The following is a 23,443-nucleotide window of genomic DNA, read 5'->3' on the forward strand; positions in this document are numbered from 1 at the left end:
AATATAAACTCCTTGGAGGTAGGGACAATTCCCTTTTTCCTTTTTCTCCACAATAGCTGGCAAGGTAACTGCCATGTAGCAGGTGTTGAGGAAATGCTCGTTGAATGGAGGATGGATAAATGGATGGATGGTTGGATGGATTTTGCAAACCTTGAAGTCTTTTATAAATTTGATCCCTGACTATGTTGTTGGTGTGATACATCCATGAACTCTCAATTAATGCAGCAGTCATAATCTACACTCCAGACCTTGGAGAAAAGCCCAGGGGGAGCCAGGACTCAGGATACTGAGGCTGACAAGTGACTGGCTCCCGAGTAGAGGACCAGGTCTTTATGGGTCATGGGATGTGTGTTAATCAGCTGAATTCAGCCAATCCTCAGGAGATGGAGCTGTGCTCACCTGGGCTTCATCAGGGTGAAAGATGGTTAGTCTTAGGGAAGCAGCCTAGGGTGGGTGAGTTCCTAGACACTAGGGACTGGGTTGAGTTCTGGGGTCACAGGCAAGGAAAGCCAACTTCTCCATTAAGGGCTGAAAGGTCCAGCTGGTGGCTGCTGTGTCTTCCCCCCAGGCAGAAGAGGGAAGGGAGCATCTCATGGGAGAGGCCAGAGCATACAGCCCTCAAAGGCAAGGTGAAGGAGTTGGGGCCAGAGAGGGCTCTGGAGCCCACAAAGGGAAGAGTATGGGGGACTGAGGAGAGCTAAGGGTTGTAGGCTAGATTTCTCAAACCTTGGCCCAAGGGATGCTCAGTCTTGGAGGGTTCTGGGAGGCCATGGGGCAAGCCACAGCATCCCTGCCCTGCCCTGCCCCCATGGGGTAGCCCATTTCACTTAGGACAGCTCCAGATTGGAGGAAGCTTTTCTGGACTTCAAGCCTCAGGTTGTGTTTCCTCCTGGTTCTTCTCTCCAGGCCCAAGTGGAAGAAATCAAATCCCTTTGCCAGGGGAAGCCCCTTCAAATATTGGAAGACAGCATGGATTTCTCTCCTCAGCCCACCCCCACCCCAAGTATTCTCTAGGCTATAATATCCCTCATTCCTTCCTCTGATTAATATTAAACCACAACTCTTTGTGGGCACCCCCGTGAGCATTGCAAGGCAAGAGGACCATGTCAAGCAACTGGTGGTCCAGTGGACAAAGGACTGGGTCTGGAATCAGGAAGACTGAGTTCTAATCCAGATACTTACTATCAGTATGACCCTGGGCAAGTCACTTCATGTCTGCCTGCCTCAGTTTCCTCAACTGCATGTAGGGGGTTAAAAGCATCACCTACCTCTGAGGGCTGTGACAAATGAAATATTTGTTAAGTGTTTGGGCACAGTGCCTGGCACATAGTAGGCACTTAGTAAATGCTTATTTCTTTCTAGGGGTCCCATAAAACTCATAAAACACCCACTGGTATTCCAAGCACCAGTAGTTAAATGAATGTTTGTAAATGGTCTGAATGTTAATGACTTGGATAAAGGTCTAGATGGCCCATCTATTTCACCTGGACACAGCACTAAGACAGGAAAGAAAATTAACACACTGAGTGGCAGAATCAAGATCCCAAAAGATTTTGATGGATTAGAACTATGGGTTGAGTCCACTAAGGTGAAATTTAATAGGAATAAATGTAAAATCTTATAGTTGGGTTAAAAAAAAATCAATGTCACAAGGATAGGACTGGCGGAGCATGGATGGATCGGTTTGTCTGAAAACCTGGGAGTCCTCGTGGTCCACAAGCTTGATTTGAGTCAGTCTTGTGATGGTACAGCCAAGAAAGTTGATGTGACACCACACTAAGAGGGACAGAGTTACCAGAACTAGATGGTACCAACCAGACCATGGCTGGGGTTCAATTCAGGAAGGACATTTTAGGACAGACATTGAGAAGTTAGAAAGTATCTAGAGGAGTGCACCAAGAATGGTATAGGGTCAATTGAAGAAAGTGGGCATGTTTTAGCTCAGACTAGTAAAGGTGAGGGTGGGGAAGTTGGGGATTCCACGATACCTATGTTCAACTATATGAAAAGTTATGTAGAAAGGGAACCAGACTTGTTCTGCTTGGGGGAAAAAAAGGAAATAAGCATTTACAGTGCCTACTGTGTACTAGGCACCGTGCTAAGGGGTGAATTTAATCTTTTTGAAAAGATAAATGTTTCTTGCTGTCTGTTTTTTACATCCCCCAATTTCTCCCAGCATCTCTCCCTTCACCTTTCCAGAGCCATTCCACATAACAAATGTTTTTATAGAAAAGAGAAAAAAATCAGCAAAACAGAACAATACATTGAATAAGTCTAGAGATATACCCAACATCTTCCTCCTCTGCAAAAGCTGAGGGTATCTTCTCACATCTCTTCTTTGGGGCTGTGCTGGTTCTTTGTTGTTGGTGTTCAATCAAGTCCAACTTCCTTCTTGGGATTTTCTTGGCAGAGATACTGGAGTGGTTGGCCATTTCCTTCTACATTCATTTTACAGATGAGGAAACTGAGGCAAACAGGATAATGTGATTTAGCCAGGGTCACACAGCTTGTAAGTGTCTGAGGCCAGATTTGAACTCAGGTCTTTCTGACTCTAGACCTGGTACTCTATCGACTGCACCACTCAGCTGTCTCCCCTATTCTTTGTAATTTTTCATCATTCAGTTTTGACTGTTTTGTGGGGGTTCTTTGCATTTACGTTGTTGTAGTCAGTGTGTATATTGTTTTCCCGGCTCTGATGACTTCATGCTGCATCTGTTCATATTAATCTTTCCATGTTTTTCTATATTCATCACATTCATCATTTCTTACGGCACAGGAATATTCTATTACATTTATGTACTGTTATTTCATTGCACACTCAATGGACATCTACTTTCTTTCCCATTCTTTGCTACCACTAAAAGTGTTACTGTAAATATTTTGGTGGTCTCTTCTTATTGATGACCTCCTTAGGGTATGAACATAACAGTAGAATCTCTGAATCAAATTTTTTTTTGCATAATTTCAAATTCCTTCCCCACCAACAATGCATCAGTGTGTCTGTAACAGGAGTTATTTCCAAAATGCTTCCAACATTGACCATTCCCATCTTTTGTCATCTTTGCCAATTTGCAGGGTATTCAGTCAAACTTCAGGGTTGTTTTGATGGGTGTTTCTGAGTCGCCCTGATGAATATCAGGCCACTGAATCCAGAAGGCTCAAGAGGATAAAGTGAGGTTAGTGACCTTGCACAGCCCTGCCTCACTCAAATCAAAGTCAACCGCAAGTCATGTCACCATCTTGATGTCATGGTCCTCTTTGAGAACGAAGGATAACAATCTGTGAGTGAGTGGCAACTTTTCTCTCCCCTCCCTTCCCCTCTCCTCTGGTGTTCTACCCAGGGGAAGGTACACTCCTTGGCCAAAAGTTGCCTTTTTTTCTTTGGGTTTACTGGCTACATCTCTCGCTCAAAGAGCAAGTCTTAAGCCCAAATCATTCTGGAGCTCAAGACTAGACAAGTCCCCACCCACCTAACACAGACTGAATGTAATAACTAAATAGTAACTGTTTCTCTTTTACCCAGGAACCCTGAGGGTCTTCTCCTGCCCAGTTTGATTTTTTTTTTTTTATTAAAGGGGCCATCCCTTGAGTAACTTAAAGATGCTTATTCATTGAATGGGTGTACCTCACTCAAAGTGAAAATGTGATAAGACCTTAGTTTGAATGGGCCAGGGTCATTGTATCCAGGGTCATCTCCAGTCATCCTGATGAATATCAGGCCACTGGACCCAGATGGCTCAGAAGAAGAAAGTGAGGTTGGTGACCTTGCACAACCCTCCTTCACTCAAATGAAAGTCAACTGCAAGTCATGTCATCATCTTGATGTCATGGTCCTCTTCAAGAACGAAGGACAAAACTCAAAAACCTATTATCAGTGATCTGGAATATTCTTTCATGTGGCTGTTAATAGTTTGCAGTTCTCCTTTTGACATCTCTTTCCTGCCATCCTTTGAAAGCTTCTCTGTTGGGGAATTAGAGCTATCCATGTCACATGGTAGGTTTTGAGGCATTTGAAGGTCTTTGCCCCGAGGCTAGATGATGTTCCTCAAGTATGTTGTGGAGGAGATGTCTTCTGGGAATGGGGTCGGGCAGCCTCTTCCAACTCTTAATCCTAGCAAATGTAGCATTTCTTCTGCGGCTTTCCTCTCTTTGGTCCCATTTAGATGCCCAAGACTAATGCCAAGGAGTTTGAGGATGTAGACAGGGGGAGAAAAGAGAACTTTTTTCTATACATTATCTATAGGGTATTTAAACACATTAGCTCAGTGCTACCAACTGGACTAACCCACAACTTCAACATGTCCAGAAGACATTCTCTTTTCTCTCCAAGCCTCTCTTCATACCGACTTTTTTATTATTGTCAAATGCACCACTAACCTTCCAGTCATAGGCCTATTAGTGATTGGATTTTAGAAGCACTTATGAACTACTGAAACTTCTTAAGGAGGAGACTGACTTAGCAGGACCAGTGATCTAGGGAAATCATTCTGGTAGCAGCCATGTGGAGGATGCAAGAAAGTGAAGGTAGAGACCAGTTAGGGGGTATTTATTATAGTTGTTCAAATGAAAAGAGATGTGGTCCCGATAGGAGGGAAAACCAGTTGGGAGAGGGGGCAGCCTGAGAGTGAAAAGGGAGGGGAAAATGATGATCTGGTGGTACAATTCACAAAACAGAGTCAAGAAAGACTCCAGGGTTGTGAACCAGTGTAGCTGCAAAGATGGTGGTGCTCTCAACAGGTGTCAGGAACACAGGATGTCAGAATCAGAAAGGCTTCCAGAGTCTCCTTGGGGTCACGGTTATATTTTCCATATTAAAAAAAAAAAAAGCAATGAGACTTTAATGACATTTCGGATAGTTTGGGGCTTAAATATTGGGGTATTTCTTTTGTATAAATTTCACCTACCTATTCTATCACTGAGCCCACACCTCACTCTCCTCTCCAGTCTTCAATCTCTCCCTATCTATTAGGTGCTTCCCCCACTGCCTACAATCACACACTCCATGCTGGGGTGTGCTGGTAAATGTTCAGGAACCATCTCTCCAGGGGGGCAAATGTAAGGCAGGGCATATTTTTAAGTGTAATCTACATTATTAAAACTTTCTTAAGTTTAGACAATTAACAAAATAATTCAAGTTCTGATCTGCAACAATTTCCAAAGCGTAAATGCTCACATTGAAAATTTAATCATCAGCTCCCAAGCAGGTTGGAGCTGGCTCCAGGATATCCCTGCACCTGCATTTCCCCATCCTTAAAGTCCATCCCTCCATCTTAATGTCTCTCCCCTCCCTTCAGTGCCTCAGTTCTTTGGAGATCACCTACACGAGGTGCCTTGGTTTCTCCTCACTCCAAAATCATCCATGATCTGCCAATCACTCTGTTTCTCAGTCCACAGCCTTTGACACCACTGATCACCCTCTTCTCTTCATCATACTTTTCTCTCCAGGTTGCTGTTTCCTGGTTCTCCTCCTACATGTCTGACCTCTCCTTCTCTGTCTTCCCCCCTTGCCCTGGATAGCTGTGGCTGCGGACCAAGGTCTTGTCCTGGGTCCTCTTTCCTTCTCATTCTGTATTCTGACACTGGTGATTTCATCAACTATCATGGACTCAGTTATCTCTGAGTAGGTGGCTCTGGGGTCTCCTTGGGCAGCCCTAACTTCCCTGCTGATCTCCAGGCTTGCAAACTACTCAGTGGGTACCTCAAACTGAGTGTTCTGCACACATCTTAAACTGAAAAAAAGCAACTCATTTTCTTTTCCCCAAATCCTTCCCTCATCCTAACTTTCCTGTTCCTGTTGAGAGCCCCCTTCCTCCCTGTCCCTGAAGCTCACTTCAGCCCACAGACAATCAGTTGTCAAGACCTGCATTTCTCCAACACACCAGTGTCAAAGTGTGCAACTGAGAAACAGTCAGAGCAATTGGCAGATCACTAGTGGTTTTGGAGTGAGGAGAAACCAAGGCACCACGAGGTGATCTCCAAAGAATTGAAGCACTAAAGGGAGGGGAGAGACATTAAGATGGGGGGATGGACTTTGAGGATGGGAGATGCAGCTGCAGGGGTATCTGCTTTCCTTCCCTGACACCCCTCCCTCCATGCAATCACCTCTAGTGGCTCCCAATTGCCTTCAGGATCAGACACAGAATCCTGTTTGGTTTTTACAGCCTTTTGTATCCTGCTGCCTTCCAACCGTCTCAGTCTTCTTATACCTAATACTCTGAGTGCAGTGATACTTCCTCCTTGTTCACATTACGCTCCATCTCCCAACTCCAGGCATTTTCCCTGACTGTCCCCTCCACCTGGAGAGCTCCCCCTCCTCCTTTGTGTCCCCTGGCTTCCCTTGAGTTCCAGCTAAATTTTTGCTTTCCCTGAAAAGTTCTCCCCAATGCTCCTTTGTGTTCCTTCTCTCCAAGTCGGCCTCTCTCTACCTTGTTTGCAGACTGACTTCTGTATGTGGTCTCCCCCTTCTTTAGGGCAGGGACAGCCTTTCTTTGCACCCCACCGCGTTTAGCTCAGTGCCTGGTAGACTGGTATCTAGCAGGCAATTAATAAATGCTTACTGATTTAAGTTTCCACAAAAATAACCTTAGTCAATCAGATGTGATACAAAAACCTAGCTAAGATACAACCAATGTTTTCCCCTACCTACCAGTCTCATAAAGCATCCAAAAAGGCAATCTGGTCGTTGGGCCTGATTTGTTTCAATTAAGCCAGGCTGCCTCTTGGAGGTCACTGCTTCCTTGTCTAGATCTTTAGCCCTTAACAAAGGAGGCAAAGTGGAGCTCCCTGGCCTACATCTGGCAGACTCCGTTTATCTTTCCTTGGTCTTCTGCAGCCCTGGGCTTCCCCTCCCATTCTCCAGGATCCCTCTGAGGTCACATCTGCTCATTTCTGGGTTCCAAAGGTGTCACTCTTACCTGGACCTTTGAGGGCCCACGATCTTGAACCCCAAGAATCCCTGGAAGGAAACTGTACCTATCTGAGAGAACCGAGTCAGGGAGCGGCTTACGAGGCCCCACGCTGTCCTGGCTTTGGGGATCTCCAGGGGTGATGTGGGTGTCACCGAAGGGAGGGCCTCAGACAAAGGGGAGAGCTGGGTCATTTCTAAATCGTTGGCACAGACCTGGCAACATTCACACACTTCACAACTCTTTCCTGTTCTTTTCCTCTCCGTCCTGGGGAGCCGCTCACGACCTCCTCAGCTCTGCTGATTCCTCTGGGCTCTTTATCTAATGAGACTGTAGCCCCTGCCCCCCAGGGCCTGGAAGGGGCCAGCTGGGCCCTCACTGATGGGGACCTGGCCCCCAACCTCGCTCATCTGTGAAATGGGGGGGCCTAGAGCAGAGCCTGCCTCACAGCGGGGAGTCAGGACCCGGCCCCTGCAGTGCTGCCTCCCGGGGTCCTAGACTCCCTCCAGGGGCTGGTGGGTCCCTGCAAGAACAGCAGCCCACCCCCAGATGTGGGGCCGCAGGGTCATTCTGCAGATGGGGAAACTGAGGTCAGGCAGGGTTCCGGTGTGGAAAGGCGCGCGTGCGCACACGGTGTTTGATCAAGGCCTGGCTGGGGGGGGGGTGGGGCTCTCACCATCCGGGTTATCAGGCAGGCCCCGACCCTTCCTTAGCCCATTATACCGATGGGGTGCCCTGGCCTCGGGAGGCGGCCCAGCCCCGCACAAGGATGGGGGGAGGGCTCTTGGACGCTACAAGGGCCTCTTTTCATTGGACAGACGGGGAAACCGAGGCAGGTGGCGTCTGAGGGGCTGGCACGGGGTCCCGGCTTCCCCCGCACCACGCTGGGTCCCCCCCGCCCCCCGGGGTCGCACCCCAGCTCCCCTCCGGAAGGCCCAGCAGCCCAGCGGGGCTCAAGATGTCCGCCGCCGGGCGACCAGACACCACACGTGGGCAGGCTGCACCCGGCGCCACGTGCTCCACCGCACTCCGCCGCGTTCCGCCGCGTTCCATTCCGCTCCCGAGCGTGCCCCACTCGCCGGCCAATCAGCGTGCCGCTCCCACCTCGAGTCCCGCGCGCTCGCGCGCCCTGCGCCCCGCCCCGGCGCGCCCCGCGTTCCTTCTGCCCCGCCCCCTAGGCCGGACTCGCTCTGGGATTGGCTGGCGCTGGCTCGGGGGCGGGGAGCAGGAGCTGGTTGGCCGCGGGGGCGTCACGGGGTCGGGACGAGCTCCTTTCCAGTCGCGCCGAGGGGGCAGGCTCAGTCTTTCGTCTCAGTCTCAGCCAGCAAAGGGCTGCTCGCGGACGGACTCCTGCCCGCGCTCTCCACCACCACCGACGTTGCCTCGGCCTCGGCCAACGGATCTGCACCCTCCGCGCCGTAGTCACGCGCCGCCACCATGGTGAAGCTAGGGAAGGTGAGAGGCGGCGGCCTAGCGCCTCCACGCGCCCCCGGGGCTGCGGGGCCTAGCGGGCCTGAGCGGGCGGGAGCGGGGAGGAGCGCGACGGCGCGTGCGCAGCGCGGGGCTCCCGGGAAGTCTCGCGCGACTCGGCGCCGCCGTGGCCGTCGCTGCTTCTGCTGCCCCTGCGGGCGGGAGGCGGAGGGCCCTGGGAGCCGGGAGCCCAGAGCAGCGGGAGGGAAGGCGGGGAGGGAGGCCGCGCGTGCGCGCTGGGAGCCGAAGGGGGGGGGGGGGAGCTCCGGGGCGGGGGCCGCCATGAGGTCATCTCCGTGCGCCCAGCTCCCGCTGGCGCACGTGTCCAAGCCGCGCGCACGTGGGCGCGGGGCTCGCCCGCCATGTGGCCCCTGTCTGACAGACCCGAGCCGGGGCCGCGTTCGCGTCCGCGGGTGGGGCGGCATCGGGGAGGGCTCAATCCTCCGTCTCTGGGTGCGCGCGGACCTCGGGTCCCTTATCTGTCAGAAGAGCAAGTCTGACCACGTGGCCCCGGTCCAGCTGACCCCTTACGTCCCGATGTCCGACTCCTCCCTGGGGTGGCTGGGGGCGGCAGCGGCCCTGCCCTAATGGAGAGGAGCTGGGCACTGACTGCCCTGCAGGACCCCAGGAAAGTGCAGGGGATGGGGGGAATCAGCCCCTAGGAGGCTGAACTCTTAGCTCGTGCTTTCGGCCCACGTGGCCTTGCTGCGGGGAGTCCTAGTCAGCCCGAGTCAAGGGGTTGGGAAAGTCGGGGCCATGTGAGACCTCGCTCGGGTCCTGGTTCACAGTGAATGTTAAAGCTGTTTACTGGAATGTGGCGAAGTCGTTCCCTTGAAACAGGCTGGAGCCGGCACTCTTTGTTGTCTTGGAGCACTTCGCCTTTTAACCTGGTGATCTTCCATTTCAGTGTGTGGGAAGCCCGAAGTGGACCGGCATTTTCAAATATTCTGAACTTGTTGGTATCAGGAGGGAGGCTAGAAAGGGGGAAACCTTTCCAGAAGGAGGACTGCTTAACCTGAAATGAAGGGTTTTAGACCCATTTTAAAGCTGGTAAATTTTATAAGTGTAATTGTTATGGTTGATGCTTCTGAAGAGCACTTGAGAGAACTTGTGCTGCTGGAATATAAATGTTGTGCTCTTTTGGTCTTTTATTCTAGGCTGCTAAAAATCAAGCTGAGCCAAAGAAAATGGCTCCTCCCCCAAAGGAGGTAGATGACAGTGAAGATGAGGATATGTCAGAAGATGAGGAAGAAAGCAGTGGAGAAGAGGTAACTTTGCAACTTCATCCAGAAATGATTAGTTTTGTTCTGTAAAGAAAAAGAGGAGCAAACCAAGCTCTTCAGAGTTTAGAAAGGAATTTGTAGGCAAGAATTTCACTATAGCTTGATCCTGTGTAATTGTTTCATTGGCATCTGTTCATTTTAAATGTTCATTAGATGAAGAATCATTTTGGGGGGCCTGGTCACAGCAATTTTCAAATCTGGGTTTGATTTAAGGGAGAAATTAAGTAACAATCCAGACTATTTGGGGGGGTAGGCAGCTTGATTCATTTCTCATTTAAGGGCAGAGGTGAGTCTTGGGCACCACACTCTTTTCTAGGAAAGATGCTTGGTAGTACACATCTCAATGTGGAGTTAGATGAAATTTACAGGGCTTTTGTGAGCACTTTCTGGACTTTGCCCAGGGCATGTAAATGTGGGCTAATTAATGCTCGCAACTAGGCAGGACCCCTGCCAGCAGCTTTTGTTGGGCTGATTGAGTCCATTGATTGAACTAGAGTTGTGGGCTGTTAGAACAACTCTGGCACAACTAAATATGATGGGCTCACTGAGGTGATGATGTCCTTGGAAGGTAAGAAATATTCAATGTTGACAGAAAACAGTGTTGATTTAGACACTTTAAAAATCTAGCATAGCCTTCAAAAGTAGAGGTCCAGACATTAACTTGGATAGCTGGGATGTAAATTCTATCCAAAAGTGAGAAAGTACCTAAAGTACAGACTTGGCTCCTTTCCATATACTTGACTGTTTGCTGGTCTGTAAAACAGGTTAGACCAAGTTCTTTCCTAGCTCTGACATGACTTGGGAGGATTGGGAATTTCTGAATCTAGAGTCCTTAAGAGGCAGTATCCTAGTGGCAAGCTAGGATTACAGACCTTTGTTCAGAGGGTAACGTCCAAGCCCCTCCTGGGTGAAGAGCCCTGGCAAGCCCGAGGGAGATATTTAGACCAAACTCCCTCAGGGAGCTTATCCTCTAGCAGTTTGGACCGAGTTGGGTGTGCAGTACTTTATGGTAGCTGGCGTGGAACAAATTGTATGATGTACCCAAAATAGAGCAGAGTAACTAGTGGAGCTGCATTGCCCTCTTTGGCAGCCAGAATACACTGTTGGATTGAATTAGCCATGTACAGTGCCTGCTCCTCCCTCCACCTTTCCAAACAGTTTGTAGTCCAGGCCTGACTTTTGAGTTCCAGCACTTCATACCTGTGTGAGCAAGTCCTCAGGGTGCAGCTTGTAGGAGAGATGGATGGGGGGGGGGAATCAAATGACCTCCCTTGTTTGTTCTTTAGCTCCTTAGAGTCTGGCTCGATATTTTTGTCTTGAGCTGTTCTTTTTAGGTTAAAAAAATGTTTTGTGAATTGTAACACTTGGTAAATGAAAATTATTATTACTAGGTTGTAGTTCCTCAGAAGAAAGGCAAAAAGGCTGTGGTGGCCACACCAGCAAAGAAGGTACCACCGGCCAAAAAGGCTGTTGCTGCTGCCATGCCAGCCAAGAAAGCAGCTGTGACTCCTGGTAAGAAGGTGTCCACCCCCACCCCAGCCAAGAAGGCAGCAACCCCCGCCAAAGCTGCCATCACACCAGGCAAGAAAGGAGCTACTCCAGCTAAACTAGCTGCCACCCCAGCAAAAGCAGCAGCCCCTCCAGCCAAAGGGGCAAAGAATGGAAAGAACGCCAAGAAGGAGGACAGCGAGTCTGAGGAAGACGACAGTGAAGATGAGGAGGATGAAGAGTTTGAGCCTCCCAAAGTCACAAAAATGGGAGCCACTCCCGCCAAGCAAGACTCTGAAGATGAGGAGGAGGAGGAGGAGGAGGAAGATGAGGACAGTGATGAGGACGAAGAAGATGAGGATGGTAATAATTGTTTCTATTCTGATCATGGTAAAGAACTTTGTTAGCAGAGTCATAAGCTCTGCCTGGAGTGAGATTCTTTCAGTGGAGGCTGCATTCCCTGAAATCAGCCACCCAGGGCATGATCCTGGGCAGATAGCGCCCCCAACCTCCCCTCCCCCCAGCATCTCTGGGTCCTTCTCTCTCAGGACAAGGGACCTTTCAGGTTCCATCCCTAGTGCACTTGTTGATTCAGATCTGATAGAGTTAGGGTGTTTCCTGGAAATTTCATAATCAATAGGAAGGGTTGGTATTCTTTCATCTTGGTTCTTTCCCTCATGGGAGATAGTCAAGTCAAGGTGTTGTTTTTAGACTCTGAGGAAGAAGCCATGGATACCACACCTGCCAAGGGGAAGAAGGCCAAGGAGTCTGAGGAGGAGGAGGAGGAGGAAGATGATGACGAGGACGATGAAGATGATGAAGATGAGGAGGAAGAGGAAGAAGAAGAGGAGGAGGAGGAGGAAGAGGAAGAGGAGGAAGGTAAAAATTAGAGAAATCTTAGGCCAGTGGGTGCATCCAGGTGTGAGTTTGTCTGGCCCAGTGCTCAGGCATTGGCTGGGTGGCACTAGAAGTGGACTGGCACAAGATGTGCTCATGAGCCTACTGGTCTTTTCTTTCAGTGCCTGTGAAAGAAGCACCTGGAAAGAGGAAAAAGGAAATGGGCAAACAGAAGGCTCCTGAGGCCAAGAAACAGAAAATGGATGGTAAGTGCTGCCTAAAGCAGGCACCTAGAGGGACAGGGGCAGCACAAGTGATGATCTGACAAGGGACTTAATTCTGAAGTCTGATGGACAGACACACTGTAAGCAGCTGATGTGCTCATGGTGTCCTGGGCATCCGGTCTCTGCAGTAGGCACTTCCCCTAACCCAAGTTACTTTTTTGCCGCAGCTGAAGCATCTACAAATTTCAATCTCTTTGCTGGCAACTTGAACTTCAACAAAAGTGCAGCTGAGCTCAAAACTGGCATCACCGACTTTTTTACCAAAAAGGATCTCACTGTTGTGGATGTCCGCATTGGTGCCACCAGGTAAGTGGCCTGGGTATTTTTCATTTATGAGGACCCCGGTGCATTTGACAAGGTGAACACGTTGGTCTTTGCTTAGCAGATTTAGTCAGAACACTTAGCTCAACAGATTTGATTTGAACCACCAGAGAGGCATCCCATAGTGGCTATGGAGTCAGGAAGACATGGGGATAAGGTCCATCACTGACTCCCCCCTCACACTTTAGGTGACTTTTCAGACTGAAGACTAGATGCATGCCAAGAGTTCACATTCCTCTGTTACTATGGTCAGTCTTGGATCTCCAAGGCAGCCATTTGGTCAGTCTCCTGGTTGGAGTCAGTTGGTGATCTCTGGCACCAAGTAGCAGAGCCAACTAGGAAGGACCAACAGCCACGTTCTTATTTTAACATTCCTTTTGTAACTTAGGAGGAGAGGTTTTCTGCTTTTAGATGTAGGATCTGAGCTGAGGGGGAGTGCTCCAGGCCACCCTAAAGATTGTTAGTTGAAAGACTGTCCCTTAAGAAAACTTGGCGTCTTTGGTCACTCCCATCATCAGGCTGGCCATTCAGTGCTGGGATCTTCCTAGAAAGAGGTGAAGAAGGGCGTAGATTGGCTCAACTGTCAGCACTCATCCTGACTGTTTAGGGTGTCACAGGCCCCATTCTGAATTGGACCCTGGCTCAGGGGCAGCCTCTCATCTGGTTGTGGTTTGAGGCTTCCTCTCTCTTTTTCGTCCTTCCAGGAAGTTTGGCTATGTGGAATTTGAATCTGCTGAAGACATGGAGAAGGCTCTGGAACTGAGTGGCTCCAAAGTGCTTGGCTCTGAAATTAAGCTGGAAAAAGCAAAAGAAAACAAGAAAGGTGTGATGAAGGGGAGACTCCTTGGCTTCTTCCCTGTGGGTGGTGGCTCCTGTTCAGGCCCCTCTCAAATCCAGCTGACTGGACCTCTCTTTACTCTAGACCGAGATGCAAGGACACTCTTCGTCAAGAATCTGCCATATAAAGTAACTCAAGAGGAGCTCAAGGAATTGTTTGAGGATGCCATTGAGGTCAGACTGGTCTGCACCAAGGATGGGACCCCTAAAGGGTAGGTTATATTTATGGTGGGGGGGCTCTCAGAACTGAAAATTAATCTACTCTTGTTTAGCTCAAAACAGTGATCTGGTTAGAGAATGTGTGCAGCACAATGCAGTGGAACCCACAGTGAGGGTCTACTGTGTGCCAGGTGTTCTGCCATGGGCTGCATATATAGTCCCTGCACTCTAGGAACTCAGACTCTTAGCCACCTCTGATGACAGGTGTTGATCTCACTGGACGTAGTAAAATGAATTTCTGTCCCCTTGACAAAGCCAGGTGGTAAGGCACTGTGGATTGGGAGTCCCAGTCTCACTTAGTACCTTTGCATCCTTGGGGAATCACTTAGAACCAAAATCCTATTTGGTTTATCTGTATTAGGGAAAAAAGAGTTTCCTTTTAAAAAGTGGATGTTGCTTTCCAGATACAGTTTTTCACCTAGACAGTGAAGCAGCTGCTCCAGGTAGTCCCTGACCCTGGGAGGGTATAAGAACCGTCAAGGGAGTGGGAAGCTCATCACTGCTGATAGAAAAACTGCCCACACGTTAGCACCCACGATCCCTAGGGACCGGACCCCAGGTCTCCTCTCAGCCTTATTGCCCAATGTACGTGTCGATCCCAGAGAAGATTTTTTTGTCTCTGGTACAGTCTGCGGTCTGTCCACCACTGGGTGGTGTGTGCCTTTTTTGTATCCTTCCTTTCTTGGAAATGTGGGGTCACTGGCTTGACCACCCACCCCCATTTTCCAGAATTGCCTACGTTGAATTTAAGACTGAAGCAGATGTGGACAAAGCTTTGGAAGAGAAGCAGGGCACTGAGATGGATGGCCGAGCCCTCATTCTGGACTACACAGGGGAGAAGAGCCAAGGACAAGAGAACTCCAGAGGGAAGAACAGTTCCTGGGGTGGGAGCAGCAGCAAGCCGACAGACTCCAAGACGCTGGTGCTGAACAACTTGGCCTACAGCGCCACTGAGGAGAGCCTGCAGGAAGTGTTTGAGAAGGCCACATCCATCAGCTTGCCTCAGAACAACCAAGGCCGACCCAAAGGGTGAGGAGGCCAGCAGGCAGTGGGGGCCAACAGGGTCTTAGAGTCTCTTCCACAGCATCTGAATATCTTGCCTTCCTGCACAGGTATGCATTCATTGAATTTGCCTCGGTGGAAGATGCAAAAGAGGCTTTGAATTCTTGTAACAACATAGAGATTGAGGGCAGAGCCATCCGGCTGGAGCTGAAGGGACAGAAGGCTGCCAATGCTGCCCAGAGGAACCGTAAGTGAAGGGGGTGGGGAGCCGGCTGTCATCTGCATAGGTAGAGGGAGTTTCCTCAGCTGGGAGTGGCCAACCCGGTGAAATTCCATTTCCAGGTCTCCCTCCACCTTCAAAAAAAGGGCCTTACAAATTCTGGATTTGAAAAACGGGGGGGGGGGGGGGGGGGGGTCTTGTTTGCAGCTGAACAAATGATGCTGGATGTGATGACTGATTATCTGAGAATTACTGATGAAATCTCTAGAAAATTCCTCTAGATAGTCAAGTTCTGATCCAGTTCTTGTCTCAGGGCATAACTTGCTAAAGGTCTGGTCACAGCTCACCATGGCCTATGAGCCTACAATGTGCTGAGACAGACTGCAAAGCCTCTTGGTGCCAGAGATGACATGTCAGCTCTTCTTTCCCCAGAGTCCTACAAAACGTTGTTCGTCAAAGGCCTGTCTGAAGACACAACAGAAGAAACATTGAAAGATTCATTTCAAGGCTCTGTGGGTGCCAGGATAGTCACAGACAGGGAGACAGGGTCTTCGAAAGGGTACGAACTAGGAGCCTGTCTGGGGGCCAGAGGTCTGGGTGTCTTCTCAATGAGCTCCTCCCTGTCTACCAGTGACAGGGCTGTGGATTCGCACGAGAAGAACATAAACTTCGCACCATTGTGTTTGTGTCACTTGTTGTCATGGGGGACACTTCTCCGTGGCTGTGAGACAGATGCGTACCTGGGGATCAGGAAGGACAGGCCCAGAAAACAGGGTCACTACAAGTTGGGGGTTGGAGGACATTTGCTATCCTGCTCACAGAAATGACTTGTCTAAGAGGGGGAGTTTTCCCATGCCACCCTTGACAACCTGTGTGTTTGCTGCTGACACTTATCTAGGTTCGGTTTTGTGGACTTCAACTCGGAGGAAGATGCCAAAGCTGCCAAAGAGGCCATGGAGGATGGAGAGATTGATGGAAACAAAGTGACCCTGGACTGGGCCAAGCCTAGCGGCTTTGGAGGCCGAGGGGGCGGCCGTGGTGGCGGTGGCGGTGGCCGTGGTGGCTTTGGGGGCCGAGGCGGTGGCAGAGGAGGCCGAGGGGGCTTTGGAGGCAGAGGCCGAGGAAATTTTGGAGGTAAGGGAGAGGCTGCAGATGCTGCAGGCAGAGAGTAAGTCTGGGGGGGTCTTGTGGATGTTCATGAGTTCTTATGGGGGTCTTCTTACACACAGGCCGGGGCGGTTTCCGAGGAGGTCGAGGAGGCGGAGGCGACAACAAGCCACAAGGAAAAAAGACAAAGTTCGAATAGTTTCCCCCTTCTCTTTTTCCCCTGCTATGTGAACGGACTCTGGGAGTTTTCTCCTATCGTCTAATCACTGACGGAGCTTTCTGAGGACATTCCAAGACAGACGGGCAGCCCTCTGGCGTCTTGGACAAACCTGGATGACATTTCAAGGGAGAGAGTGCGGCGGTTTTGACTGGATGGACGTTCCATATAAACTTTTTGCAGAGACGGGTGGTAGCTTTGGGAGGTTACCTTTTTGTCAATGAGTTGTCTTGAGTTTATAATGTTATACCCCATGTACAAAACCATTTTTTTCCTACAAATAACTGTAGTGGTTTTTTGTTCCATTTTTATCCCCTTTTTTGGCTGTAAAGAAAAAAGGCAAATGTTTTCTCATGGTTCCTGCTTTATAGCAGCCTGTTTTAGGACACATTAAAAGGGCCTAACCTGGTGCCGGACTGTTTCCTAAAGGGCTTTCAATCAAGGCACCAATTGAAGAAGCAGTTGACCCCGGGGAGATGTACCTGTGCATCCTTGGGCTGTCTGCCCATGCACCTTGTGCTCAGTACATCTCCCTGCCCTTTTGTAATCTGGGACATCAGCAATCCCTATTAAGGCCTTTGTGCTGGCAGAGGCAGCAGCCGTGCTCCCCCTTTGCTGGTAGGGCAAGTAGCAGGTGTGGCACCAGCAGAGGTCCTTGGGAGGGGCACTTTGAAAGTCCTAGGATGATAGGCCACCATCTTAGTAAGCAAGTTGTCGAGGAAAGCCTCCAGGGCATTAGTTGATGACTGAGACCCTGCAGTTCCTCCTGAGAAAGTGGAGTCACCTGTCCACAAGAATGAATATTTAAGTCGGTGCCCCAGGAACCATGAAAGAAAGCTGTCAGCAGCCAAGAACTGCCTGGACCCCACCCCCTGATTTCAGAAGAAGTGTGCCTGAAGACTAGGCTGGGGCCCACAAGGATTCCAGGAGGGATGTCCTCTGTGAGGGAGATGGGAGAAAGTACTCAAAATCAAAGCCTGGCCGCCCTGTTGAGGGGAGCTGATAAAGGGAATCCTGTATTAGACAGTAGCTGGTGGAAGGCTTAAGAATAGTGGTGGATGGTCACTGGAGAGAAGCTGGGCCACCATGAGGCTGGGTGGCTAGGAGGCCTTCTGGGGCCAAACTGAGTCCAGATAACCTCCCGTGGTGGGCAAACTGGTCACTGACCAAGACCAAAGAGATACTGTGCATGCTGGGAAAGGAGAAATGGAAGGGACACCGCCCATTTTTAGGCAAATCTAGGTGGGCCACCTGCCCAAGGGATCCCTGGCTGGCAGTTCCAAGGGGGAACTTACCTTGGAAACCTGTAGCCATTTTAGAAGTGTCACTAGCAAATGGTTGGGAAAGCTGGGTAGACTCTCCCCAGTAGGTGGCAGCACAGGATCGTCCAAGACATGGCAGCCTCATGCTGCTGCTCCAGGGCTGGCTAGGAGGACAGTCCCAAGCAGTGGTAGGAATGGTGGGGTGGCTGCTCAGAGAACTGTCCAGGCCATGCCTGGCTTCCTAATGGACCACGAAGGCATGGGAAGGTGCGTGTTCACCACATGGGCCATTACCAATGGCTCCTCCCAGGGTTTTGGCATCTTGTGAGTGGGTGCTTAGACCTGTTGTAGGCTAGCAGGGGAATTTTCAGGATTGGTGAGAATAGATAGGCCAAGAAAGGCCCCCTCTTCTGAGGAGTTTAGGGAGTCAACCTTTAAGGGAGTGGAAATGGAAATGGGAGCATCTCCCAGTGTTCAACTTTCTAGGGTCGTAGATTTGGAAGCAGTTTGGAACGTTATGCCATCAAAGACTTCTCCCTCTTAGGGGTAAGGAAGGGATATGACCCTGGTGCAGGGTGTGAGGGGCACAGGTCTCTTTATTTAATTTGTTTTTAGTTTTCAACCTTTACTATTACAGATTTTGAATTCCAAGTTTTCCTACTCAACATGGCATGCAATCTGATTTAAGTCTATACATGTACAATCATATCAGACACGTTTCCACATTAGTCATGTGAAAAAAGAATCAGAACAAAAAGGAAAAACCACAAGAGAAAAAAGAAAATGGTCTGCTTCAATGTGCATTGACTCTAGTTCTCTCTGGATGTGAATAGCATGTTACATCGGGAGTCTTTTGGAGTTGTCTTAGATCTTGCATTGCTGAGAGGAGCTAAGTTTTATCAGTCGTTGGCACAACGTGGCTGTTAGTGTACAATGTTCTTCTTGGTTCTGCTTCTCTTATTCAGCATCAGTTGATACAAGTCTTTCCAGGTTTTTCTGAAATCTGCTGGCTTATCGTTACTTACGGAACAGGAATATTCCATTACGTTCATATACCATAACTTGTTCAGCCGTTCCCCAACTGACAGCCATCCCCCTAATTTCCAATTCTCTACCACCACAAAAAGAGCTGTTACATTTTTGTACACGTGGGTCCATTTCCCATTTGTATGATCTCTGGGACACAGACCTAGAAGTGCTATTGGTGGGTCAAAGGGTATACAGTTTTATAGCACTTTGGGCGTAGTTCTAAATTGCTTTCCAGAATGGTTGAATGAGTTCACAACTCTACCAACAATGCATTAGTGTTCCAGTTTTTCCACATCTTCAACATTTATCAATTCCCTGTTTTGTCATATTAGCCAATCTGATAGGTGTAAGGTGGTACCTCAGAGTTTTGATTTGCATTTGTCTAATCGATAGTGACTTAGAGCATTTTTATATGACTATATATAGCTTTAAATTTCTTCCTCTGAAAACTGCCTGTTCAAATCCTTTATGAATTGGGGAGTAATTTGTATTTTTATAAATTGGACTTAGCTCTCTATTTTAGAAATGAGGCCATTATCAGAAACCTGCTGTAAAAATTGTTTCCCAGCTTTCTGCTTCCCTCCTGATGTTTGCAATTGGCTTTCTTTCCCAGGCTTCTTTCCAGCAGGTCCCCTCCTCAGGGGCCTTACTTGTCCAGGGATGCTGCTACAACAGCGAGCTAGCTTCACCATTCTGTACAAAGGATGTGGCCTTGAGAATTGGTGACCAGGAAGGAGGTGTCCAGCATCTCACAGTTGTGTCCTTAGTCTCCATCCTTCAGTATAGGCTCAAACTGACAAAAGGTCTTAATGGTCACCTAGTCCAGTCCCTTCATTTAAAGGATGAGGCCCAGTGAGTTTCAGTGTGCCTAAAGTCACAAAAGTGTTGGGATATGTGAGCCCAGGTCCTGCCTTCAGGTGCAAGCCTGCTTCATCAATTTTGGCCTTTCCATTTAACAGGAAAGAAGGGGAGGGTTGGGGAATATCCCTTTGGGTAAAAGGACTAGAACATGATATTGACAGGTTGGATAGTTGAATCTGGTGGGGACCTAAGAAAAGTCCTAAACTCTCAGATTCAAATACGCTTGCCCAGAGGCAGGAGTGAAAGTCTCCCACAGCTTGAGGTGAGGGCTCTTTGGGAGGTGAAAACCAAAACCCCACCTTGGGGGAGAGGGGAGGCTTGGCTGCAGGGGTCCCAAGAGGCAGGGCTGGGAGGAAGGTGCAGTCACACATCCCCTTTTCATTTTACAGATGTAGGGGAGGCCTAGGGAGGACTTAAAGGTCATCCAGGTAGGAAGGAGCAGAGAGCTGGGACCTACACCTTAAGGAAGGTGTGGACAACTGCTCCCAAAGGGAGCATCTGCATGGTGAAGGATCTGGGAGTATTCATAAGAAGGGATATGATAGCAATCCTCAGCTAGTTATTTGAAGGTTTATGAAAAAGTGGGAGAAGAGTTCTCCAAAATGCAAAGTCAACCACCTCAAGCTCACACTCAGAACTCTATCTAGGGGAAAAAGCCTCCAAAGCCACTGGCCCAACACCCCACTCCCCATTTTACGGATGAGGAAACCAAGGCACACGGAGGGGGAAGGATTAAGTGGGATCCAAGTCCAGCTCTCCATAGTACAAAGGGACAGGCTGGTTGGAAAGGTCTCCAGCTATCCCTCACTGCAAATGTTCAGCCAATGAACATCTAGTATGCGCCAACTGTGTGCCAGGCCAGTTGTATGCCAGGTGCTGTGCTGAGCAGGAGAGGCTGTCATCTTGGAGTAGTGGCAGGCACTCATCAGGGACACTGATGGACTGACACAGTGCAGGGCAGGATCCTGAAAGGTCTTTTGTCAGTTCTGAGTGAGATTCTGTGTTTTGGACTTGTCTTGCCCAAACATACCTTTTTTGGTGTTCATCAAATGTGGGCAACGGGCTCTTCCTGTGCAATCATCTTCTCGACCCATGATCCCTCCCTGCCCCCTCTGCCACATGGTCATAGAACTGCCAGGAACCTCAGAGGACGACGGGTCTAACCCCTTTTTTAAAGGAGGAGGAGACAGGCCTGGGGAGGTTAATGACTGGCCCAAGATCACTCCAAGTTCTTTGCTTGAGGTCACCTAGGGACCTCAGAAGCAGGATCTGAACCTTCCTTCTCTGACCAGTGCAGCTTGTCTGCCTTTCCAGACTGGCTCAGAGAGTTCGATCTGGAGAACAGCAAGAACATCCTTCCTCCAAGGAGGACAGGTGTTTGCCAGGGCAGTTGTCTAGGGAATTTCTGTCCTGGTCTCGAGAGACACTGGCAGCTGGTGAGAATCTAGGCTTCGGCCCCGGGCTCCTTGGCCACAGCTCCTCTGATGAGACCACAGTGGTAACTGACTTGGGGGGGGGGGGCGGGCAGCCGGGACTCCTGCGCTTTGCTGTCTTTAGGATCCACTTGAGCCTCCCCTCTATGCTGCCTCCAGGCATCTGAGGCTGGCTTGTCCAACCAGTTCTGAGAATCCCCTCCAAGGTGTCCACGGGTGTGTGTGTGTGTGTGTGTGTGTGTGTGTGTGTGTGTGTGTGTGTGTGTGTGTGTGTGTGTGTGTGTGTCATGTGATTTGTTCTTGAGCTCCAGGGCCCCCCACTGTTGGTTCAGCCCCCTGAGGCTAAACTGAAGCACCCTACCCCCCCCCAATAGGATAGCTTGCCTATCCACACAGGACTAGCACTTTTCACTGTCCCTACACAACATGCTAGCTGCTGTCCATCTCTGAGCATTTCTCGGGCTGTACTCCATGCCCAGAATGCCACTCCCTTCTTCATGTCCATCGAGGGGCCTCCTTGGCTTCCCTTAAGTCCCAGGTAAAATCCCTTCTGCAGGAAGCCTTCCCAAACCTCTCTAACGTTTTGTTGAGATTTTTAAAAATTTCTTTCTTAGGGCAGCTAGGTGGTGCAGTGGTGCTGGAATCAGGAAGATTTCTCTTCATGAGTATAAATCCAGCCTCAGACACTTCCTACCTGTGTCACCCTGGACAAGTCTCTTAAGCCTGTTTGCTTTAGTTCCTCATATGTGAAAAATGAGCCGGATAAGGAAATGGCAAACCATTCCAGCATCTCTGCCAAGAAAACCCCAAATGGGTCACAGAGAGCTGGATGGGAAACAAGAAGTTACTTTTTTAAATTATTTCATCAGTTATTTCCCAATTACATTAAAGTTTTTTAACGTTCATTTTTTTCTTGAGTTCCAATTGCTGTCCCTTCTACCCCTCCCCAGCCCCTCAAGAAGGAAATTGATCTATGGATTATGTGTATGAAGTCATGCAAGACATGTTCCCGTTAGCCCCAGCCCTGCCCTCTGATCTAGCACCTTCTCTGTTGATGACTTCTATTTATTCTGTATGGAGCTTTGTTTGCATGTTGTTGGGGTGCTAGTGCTGAGCTCCTCACAGGCAGGGTCCGTCTTCTACCTCAGCATCCCTAGCGCTTTACTGTGTATCTGGCACACAGTAGGTGATTAATAAATGCTTATTTTCCAAAGGATTTATGAGGAAATGCTCTCCTCCAGAGAAAGAACAGGTGGCATCTACAGATCAAAGCAGATTTTTAGCATCAGGCCAAATTTTCCATCTGGACAAAGGATGACTCTTACCTCCTCAATCTTTTCTACCTTTGTGCATCCGTGAGGCACCAGGGGCACACAAGTTGCTGGCCTCTAGTGTCTGCATAACTGGAAGTTACCTTACAGAGTGAAGGTGGCCTCCTTGTCTTACAGAGAAAGAAACTGAGGCCTAGAGAGAGATACTGGCCCAACATCCATCGGCCCCTCAAATCAAATTCAGACCAAATCCTGTGGCTCCAATCCACACCCCAGAAGTGGGAAGGGGGAAAGACCCACAACATGGGAGGTTTTCAGGGCCCAACAATTAAATGTTTCAAGTAATGGACAGCACACTGGGGAGCATGTATGGAAGGGTGCCCAGGATACTGAGTATGGAAATGTACCAAGATCCACCCACAGCATGGAGTATTTTTGGTCCAGCTTTACTTATGGTAGAAGGAACTCCCAGCATGGAAGCTCCCTCCACCAACACGCTGGGGCTTTGAGAAGCAATGACTCCTCTCTGGTCCTGTAACACCGAGTGTGTGGCAAAGGAGGGATTTGGAGCCAAGGCTTCCTGACTCCTGGCACTGACTTCCTGGGCACTATGCTAGCTTTGGCATTAATGCTGGTGTTATGAAGGAGGTACCTCGTGCCCACTGGCCAAAGGCAACTGGAAGAAGCTACAGGCTCCACTCAAACCAGCTCTTGTCAGAATCCTGTGTTGAGCCAGGCAGCCTCAGCTGCTCCCAAGAACTGGGGGCAAGGCGGGGAGCCTCCCTACCAGGTTACCAAGCTCTTCCCTATGCTGCTGGGCTAGGAGCTGACCCAAGTGCCTAGATGGGGCCTCAGAGCCCTCCCAGGGTCAGCTTCCCCTCCAGGCCTATCAGAGCAGGGAAGGCTGAGGGAGAGGGCCTGTGCTAAGACTGCACTGAGTAGTCTGAAGGCCCAGCCACACAGTGTCTACTCGTGTGAGTGGCTTACCTAGGGACAGCAGTGGCATGAGCCCCAGGAGACCTCCAAGTGTGGGGGATCAGGGCCAACATGGAATTCCATCAGTGGGCAGCCTCGGGTCTTACAGAAGCCCTTTGAAGCAGAGATCAGGAGCCATGAGAATACATAGGAAGTAAAGGCCCTTCAGGACTGAATGACCCAAGCTGATGACCTGTCCTCCAGCTTCCTTCAAGAAACACGAGGCACTCTCAAGTTTTACTTTAATCTGTCGTTAATTTGGCCCACCAGATGTGGAAGGACTGGAAGGAGCTTGGGTGCGCATTTTACAGAAGAGTAAAACAGATCCAGAATACCACATACTCAGACCTTAGAAACCAACTAAACGACCAGCCACTGAAGGAAGTAACCTGACCACAGGCACACAGGAAAGCAGAAAAGCT

At 49.5% G+C, this 23,443-nt stretch overlaps 1 protein-coding gene, 1 long non-coding RNA gene and 3 other non-coding genes across 5 annotated transcripts; 4 read left to right on the top strand and 1 right to left on the bottom strand.

Annotated features, from left to right (window-relative positions):
- Nucleotides 1-4,529: 4,529 nt before the first annotated feature.
- On the bottom strand, nucleotides 4,530-7,072 carry LOC140522238 (uncharacterized). Its single transcript, XR_011973259.1, has 2 exons — nucleotides 6,915-7,072; nucleotides 4,530-4,784 (listed from the first exon to the last, which is right to left on the bottom strand). It is a non-coding gene; the product is annotated as an uncharacterized lncRNA (long non-coding RNA).
- A 988-nt stretch (nucleotides 7,073-8,060) lies between these two features.
- Nucleotides 8,061-16,599, top strand: NCL (nucleolin). Its single transcript, XM_072637435.1, has 13 exons — nucleotides 8,061-8,360; nucleotides 9,533-9,643; nucleotides 11,050-11,509; nucleotides 11,858-12,025; nucleotides 12,166-12,249; nucleotides 12,435-12,573; nucleotides 13,293-13,411; nucleotides 13,511-13,637; nucleotides 14,374-14,673; nucleotides 14,757-14,893; nucleotides 15,299-15,425; nucleotides 15,765-16,000; nucleotides 16,096-16,599. The coding sequence occupies exons 1-13, from the start codon at nucleotides 8,343-8,345 to the stop codon at nucleotides 16,170-16,172; spliced, it is 2,103 nt and encodes a 700-aa protein (XP_072493536.1). The 5' UTR covers nucleotides 8,061-8,342; the 3' UTR covers nucleotides 16,173-16,599.
- Nucleotides 12,290-12,364, top strand: LOC140530607 (small nucleolar RNA SNORD82). The gene has a single exon (XR_011976035.1). It is a non-coding gene; the product is annotated as a small nucleolar RNA SNORD82 (small nucleolar RNA).
- On the top strand, nucleotides 15,089-15,167 carry LOC140530614 (small nucleolar RNA SNORD20). Its single transcript, XR_011976042.1, has one exon. It is a non-coding gene; the product is annotated as a small nucleolar RNA SNORD20 (small nucleolar RNA).
- Nucleotides 15,466-15,600, top strand: LOC140530591 (small nucleolar RNA SNORA75). The gene has a single exon (XR_011976019.1). It is a non-coding gene; the product is annotated as a small nucleolar RNA SNORA75 (small nucleolar RNA).
- Nucleotides 16,600-23,443: the final 6,844 nt, after the last annotated feature.

This window comes from Notamacropus eugenii, chromosome 2, assembly GCF_028372415.1.
Source record: "Notamacropus eugenii isolate mMacEug1 chromosome 2, mMacEug1.pri_v2, whole genome shotgun sequence".
Lineage (NCBI taxonomy): Eukaryota > Metazoa > Chordata > Mammalia > Diprotodontia > Macropodidae > Notamacropus > Notamacropus eugenii.

Bases quoted from the DNA above. Each gene is read 5' to 3' on its own strand.
- NCL (XM_072637435.1), top strand. The intron at 14,894-15,298 runs GTAAGTGAAGGG...TTCTTTCCCCAG, and splicing joins CAATGCTGCCCAGAGGAACC to AGTCCTACAAAACGTTGTTC. The intron at 16,001-16,095 runs GTAAGGGAGAGG...TCTTACACACAG, and splicing joins AGGCCGAGGAAATTTTGGAG to GCCGGGGCGGTTTCCGAGGA.